General features: G+C 47.6%; 1 protein-coding gene across 1 annotated transcript in view; it reads left to right on the top strand.

Annotated features, from left to right (window-relative positions):
- Nucleotides 1-499: 499 nt before the first annotated feature.
- The window catches only part of B3GAT2 (beta-1,3-glucuronyltransferase 2), a 38270-nt gene continuing 32769 nt past the window's right edge, over nt 500-6000 (top strand). The window contains exon 1 of the mRNA XM_066612430.1: nt 500-1054. Within this exon, the coding sequence (XP_066468527.1) occupies nt 500-1054 (555 nt within the window). The remainder of the gene's footprint in view (nt 1055-6000) is intronic.

Below are 6000 nucleotides of genomic sequence, written 5' to 3'. Positions count from 1 at the left end.
GCAGCAGCGGCAGACTTGGGGTAGACTTGGGGGGTGTTTGCAGGGGGCCGGTGATCGCGCCCACCCAGCCCGCACGCGGCTCCGGAGATCGAAGGCGCGGACAACAACTGAGAGTTGCGGGGAGGGCCGCCCCCTCGGGCGCCACGGCTCCCCTGGGACCCCGGCCCGCCTGCGGCTCGCTCTCCCCCTGCCAGCGCCGGGGGGTCCGCGGCCTGTGCGCGCGCCCCCTGCCGCCCTCGCCACCTCTCCAGCCGTGTGGGGGCCAAGGCGGGCCGCCCCCTCCCCTCCTCGCCGGCTGCGCTGCGCCGAGCTCCCCGGCGCCGGGAGGAAGCCGTGCGCCCTGCCGCCCGCTCCATGGCGAGGCGGGGAGCGCAGGCTGAGTGTCCGCGGAGGAGGCGGCGGCGCTGGCGGCGGTAGCGGCGGCAGCCCGCGCTGCCACTGCCGGTGTTGCGAGGGCTGCAGCAGCGCCGGCGGCGGGCGCTCCGGCGGCGGCCCCAGCATGAAGTCGCTGCTGCTGAGCCGCTTCCTGGTGCTGCTCCCCTGGGCGCTGCTGGTGATCGTCATGCTGGACACAGACGGCAGCGGCGGCGGGGGCAGGGCGCGCCCTCCCGCGGCCCTCCTCGCTCAGCAGCACGAGGGGGCGCCCCGGCGGCGGGAAGCCGAGTCGCAGCCGCAGCAGCCCCTCATCTACGCCATCACGCCGACCTACAGCCGGCCGGTGCAGAAAGCGGAGCTGACGCGCCTGGCCAACACGTTGCGGCAGGTGGCACGCCTGCACTGGATCCTGGTGGAGGACTCGGCGGTGCGCACCGAGCTCGTCAGCCGCTTCGTGGCCGGGCTGGGGCGAGGGGGCGGCGCCGGCCCCCCCTGCACCCACCTGCACGTGCTCACCCCGCGCAGGTATAAGCGCCCCGGCCTGCCGCGGGCCACCGAGCAGCGCAACGCCGGCCTGGCCTGGATCCGGCAGCGGCACCAGCACGCCTCCCCGGCACCGCCCGGAGTGCTCTTCTTCGCCGACGACGACAACACCTACAGTCTGGAGCTCTTCCAGGAGGTAGTGGGGCGGGGGGAGAGGAGAGAAGCCTGGGGGCCCAGTCCTGTGCATGTCTACTCAGAAGTAAGTCCCATTACAGTCCGTGGGGCTTACTCCCAGGAACGTGTGAATGGGATTGTAGTCGAAGAGCCCAGTGCCATGCATGTCTACTCCGAATTATAGTCAATGGAACTCACTCTTAGGAAAGTGTGGGTAGGCTTGTAGCCCAAGGGCCTGAGCCTATCCTTCTTTTCAGCGCTGACGCAGTTCATGCCAATGGGGCGTGTGTTGCATCCTGTGGTGGGGAGGCGGTCACAGAGACCTCCTCAAGGTAAGGGGACATGTGTTCCCTTTCCTCAGGGCTGCATTGCCCTTGTCTCAGTGCTGAAAAGTTGGTTAGGACTGGACCATGGCTATGCCTTCCCTGCACCCACCCGCTTGGCCACCAGGTGGGGAGCAGAGCCCTGGGGCTGGAGGCAGGTTTACTCAGAAGGCGCTTCCATCCTGTTCAGTGGTGCTTACTCCTGGGTAAGAGTGCAGAGACGCCCGCAGCCTAAAGGGCTTCTGTTTTAACATCCCTGCACTGCTCTGCTCTGCTCCTTGGAAGGCTTTGCAGGCGCTTCCACTAACCCTTTCCCTGACTCTTGGCTCCGCACTGTATGAGTACCAGCCCTGGTGAACCTGTGGGCATGCCCCCTCTCTCCGTGCCTTCTCAGGCTTCTCTGCCAGAACCAACCAGGGCACCCAGCCTGCATATCACCAGCTCTGATCCTTGGTGTTCCCGCCCCGCCTTTCCCTCCTCCCATCTGTCCTGCCAGGCTGGCAATATCGCTGCCAGCAGTGTCCGTCCTGGATATAATATGTATGACCTGGAAGCTGCCACGTGATTGATATTGCTGTGTCTATGATTTAATTTAAATCAAAGTGGTGGCTTATCAGCTTGGAGGCACGTGAAGAAGCAAGGAAAGGAATATTTTTGAGCATGGCCCAAGTACTTTTCCCTTTTGTGAGAGTGCCTCTGTCCCACCTGCTTTAGATCAGCGGGAAGAGTGTGCAGATCGGAAGCTTTCACTTCCCAGTAGGCTTGGGCTCCAGCTCCTCATGTTTAAGAAACAGTGGGCAGGGCTGGCCATATGCTGTCACTTGGACCAAATCCAGCCTTCTCTAGATTAAAATCCAAATAGCCCTTGCCCATTCTGTGCCAGGACATCCAAGTGCTGGGGTGCAGTCCAAAGAACAGTAGTTGCTGCTGCTAAGCTGCTGCCTTATATATTTATTTTGTTCCTTTTTTTCAGTCACAGTAGTAGCCGAATTATCCACATGTGCAGTTAGACTCACTTTGGATTCCTGTGATACCCCCTGCAGCTTTGGAGAACAGATAGCTTCACAGCTTCCATGTTTGCTTTCCATTTGTTTTTAAATTTTGCATCCTGCTTTGTGTAATGGCACAGAGCCATTAGTTATTTGATTTTTCTCTGTAAACTGCTTTGTGAACTTTTTGTTGAAAAGCGGTATATAAATACTGTTAATAATAATAGTTCCAGAGCAGCTTGCAAATGCCCTTGTGATAAGACTGCATGAAAAGTTAGGTCAATAAAACAGTGCTTATAGCTGTCATGTAGGGATCAAAGGGATCCCATTCTCTATCTTTTCTTATAGAGCAACCCTCATTACAAACCACTGCTCTTCTTTTTCCTTTTTTCTTTCCTTTGGAATGTATTTGTCTCTCATAGTCTTTCGAGACTGAAGGTTGCCAATACAAAATTCCCCTTCTTTTGGAATTTTACCTTTCTTTTTCTTTTTACCTTCTGTCTTAAACGGTAAAAGAAACAAAGTGTTCATATGAGTAAACAAAGCAAACGTGTCTCTCCTTCCCCTCTTTTTAAAGGAAAGTGTTGGCAGGAGTTTGGAAAAGGGATTGGTAGACCATCAACCAGTTTTCTCTTTGACTTTCCTGCTGCCTAGATGAAGCATCTTAAAGGAGATACACAAAACAGTGTAAGAAAGATCGTAATGGGTGGATAAAAGTATCACCTTGGGGAAAGAAGGGACAAAAAGCATAGGGGGGGGAGAGAGAGAGAGAGAGAGAGGTCTGAGTAGTTATTTGTAGCCTTTGCTACCTATTTTTAAGAATTTCGAAAGATGCCCTCGATTTTATAGAATTTCCCATTCTTCCAGATCATTTTCAGCTCAATGGAATAGAATTCTTTCCCACACATCCGAATGTTCCAACTCCCCAGAATTTGCTAGAATTAACATTTTTGCTTTGGTGGCCCTAGATGAGAGCAGGCATTTGTGTTGCCATATACAACAGATTCCTTTCTTTGCCAGGTGCACTAAGAATCAATAGATGAAAGCAGAGGCACTGTGGAAAGATGCAGAGCACATCAAGTCCCTGAAGGGAGTTGTTTGAGAAAGACTGCTCAGCCCTGCAGACGTGTGTTTAGATTTAAAATGTGTTTGGGTCTCTTTCAATATGCTGTTGGCAGGTGTTCACTTCTTCCTCACCCTCGCCATTCAGCAGAAGAGCCTCTGCTTCCTTCCCTTATGTAGCGGCCTCTTACATGGAAGCCTTTATTGGAAGTGACTGAAAAGAAGGGGTTTTAGTTGTTCTCTGGCTTTGGTTTATTTCCCACGATGCTGTCTGGTGGGGGGGGGGGGTGAGACAAGCTGGCAGAGGTAATCCAAACTGTATACATGTTCATGTGCTAATGCTGTTCAAATGTATGTTTGAAAGGCCAAAACAAACTTATGCCAAAGTTATAGCCATGATGTTATATTAAGGGAGACTGTTTGGGATAGAAATTCACAAACATTGGTTCAGCAAGAAGTTTAACCAGGCCCAGAAAAGCAATTTTGCTTTCTCTGGGAGAGTCTGTTTGTACAAAAACATTACAAAGTTGTAAGGAAGGTTACCTAAGTGAATTAGTTTAAAGCAATAAGTTTAGTAATATAAAGGCAAAAAATAGATAGTTTGAATCCATTTTGCCCAGAAGCCTTAGAGGGAAATGCAAAAGGGAAAATCAGAATAAACTTTGTGTGACCCTTAGAATCAGAGCTAGGGGTAGCAAGCAGGAGTAATGAAATGGAATGTTGCAAGAGATTCCCCAGTCATAAAACAATTTGACACCTGATTAGATAACGGGCTTCACAGAATCCCCTTGACAAGAGTTATGACATCTGAGTTCAAACTGCTTGCTGCTGGAATCCCCCCCCCCCCTCAAACCTATGGGCTGCCTTTAAACAGAGGAAAAGCAGTTTCAAAGCTGCTTTCAGAACAAAGGGGAAAATAAGATTTTAGAAGAATTTTAAGGGAAGTTTAATGTGAGAATTAGATATTAATGAGAGATTAACAAATATGTGGATTTAAAGAGAGGCTTAGTAGTGCTTAAACAGGACATTCTATAGACTGAGGCAAGCAGAAAAGTAGCTAGACCATCAATTACAGATTCTGCTACTGAACCAATAAAACTTAATGCCTCAGGTCATAAAGTCATTATCTGGGAGCTGACAGCCCTCACAGGCAAGAGAGAAGCAATTTGGATTTCCAAATTGTATTCATTCAGGGCTTCTTTACTAAGAATAAAATAAAGTTTCTTTTAACCAAACAACACAGAAGCTGCACAGCTTCAGGAATTGAAGAGCAAAAGCTTCTAACCATAAGAATGCCCATGTTCCCTAATGTCTTAGTTTAACAAAAGCCAGCAGCTCTGTAACTTCATTAACAGATCTAGATATTTCAATTAGAACTTCTAATTGAGAAATAAGAATAGCACCAAAAGCACAATGCAATATGTTTGCATGCATTCTTTAATCAATAATAAGAAAAGACTTGGGTCTGCCTTAAAGTGAAGCTTGAAAAATAAAGGCAACACAGCTAATTTGGAATGTAGAAAGCAGACACAAGCTTGCTCCCTGCCAGCTTGAAAACTTGTCAAAATTTATTGCATCTCACAGATAAGAATTAAAAGTCAGCATGTATGATAGAATTCTTCACTGCCTAATAATTAAAGAATACTAGTAACAAATATAAAGGTATTTAGAATTGATTTTATTTTAGCTTTTAGAATTGTTAAAATTAAAACATAGAATGAGCTAGAAAGCTAAATGAGAAAATAGCTAAAATTCAGATATGCTTTAAATCACAAGCCTGGAGTTAATTAAGAGTTTGACAGGAGACTCCAGAAAAGTTAATAAGTTTACAGATAAGACACAAGACAGATAGAAAGCTAAGGAGGAGACCAGACAGAGAATAACTTTCCTAGGCACCAGAATAGATAGTGAATTTAAGAATATTTCTAGTAATGAGAATAATTAATCTTGGAAGGCACAGACTCATTAACAGGGAGTCTGTTCAAAATCAAAGTTGACAGAACAGATATGAAACTAGTGAGGCTACATATCAAAATTGGCAGAATCCGATAAGGAAGATGCCTCAGGAACGTAAGATTCTTGAAAATGCAGTTTATATCAGAGAAGAACTGAGTTTTTATAGAAATCAGAAATCACTTTATAACTTCTTGTGGAAAATAAAAATAAAATATTTGAAATTAGATTAGAAGAGAAGATAAAATACTGATTAAAATAAGTATAAACACCATTAAAATAGGAGCATAATTAGAGAAACAGGAACAATTAGGAAAATTAGGATAGAGGCACACTGACCCCTTTGGAATAGTATTGACATTACAGAAAGGGGAGGAGTTCTCCAAAATGGCAAATACAGTAATCTGAGATATTTAAATGTATGCTCCAGATATGGCAATAGCCAATGAAAAATCCCCATTTCTGACATCATGGGCTCTAACAAATATGATTGGAGTTTTCTCGAGACAAAGAACCTACAGGTATATATGGTCACACCCAGCAGGGAATGTTGCTTTTTTCTCTGGGACACTGAGAGACCACAGCTCTCTGTGTCTCCCATTTTGAACACCAAGAGAAGCCCATTGCTGGCAATGAATAAA

Source organism: Tiliqua scincoides, chromosome 1 (genome assembly GCF_035046505.1).
Source record: "Tiliqua scincoides isolate rTilSci1 chromosome 1, rTilSci1.hap2, whole genome shotgun sequence".
Taxonomy (NCBI): domain Eukaryota; kingdom Metazoa; phylum Chordata; class Lepidosauria; order Squamata; family Scincidae; genus Tiliqua; species Tiliqua scincoides.
This window is presented reverse-complemented; position numbering and strand designations above follow the sequence as displayed.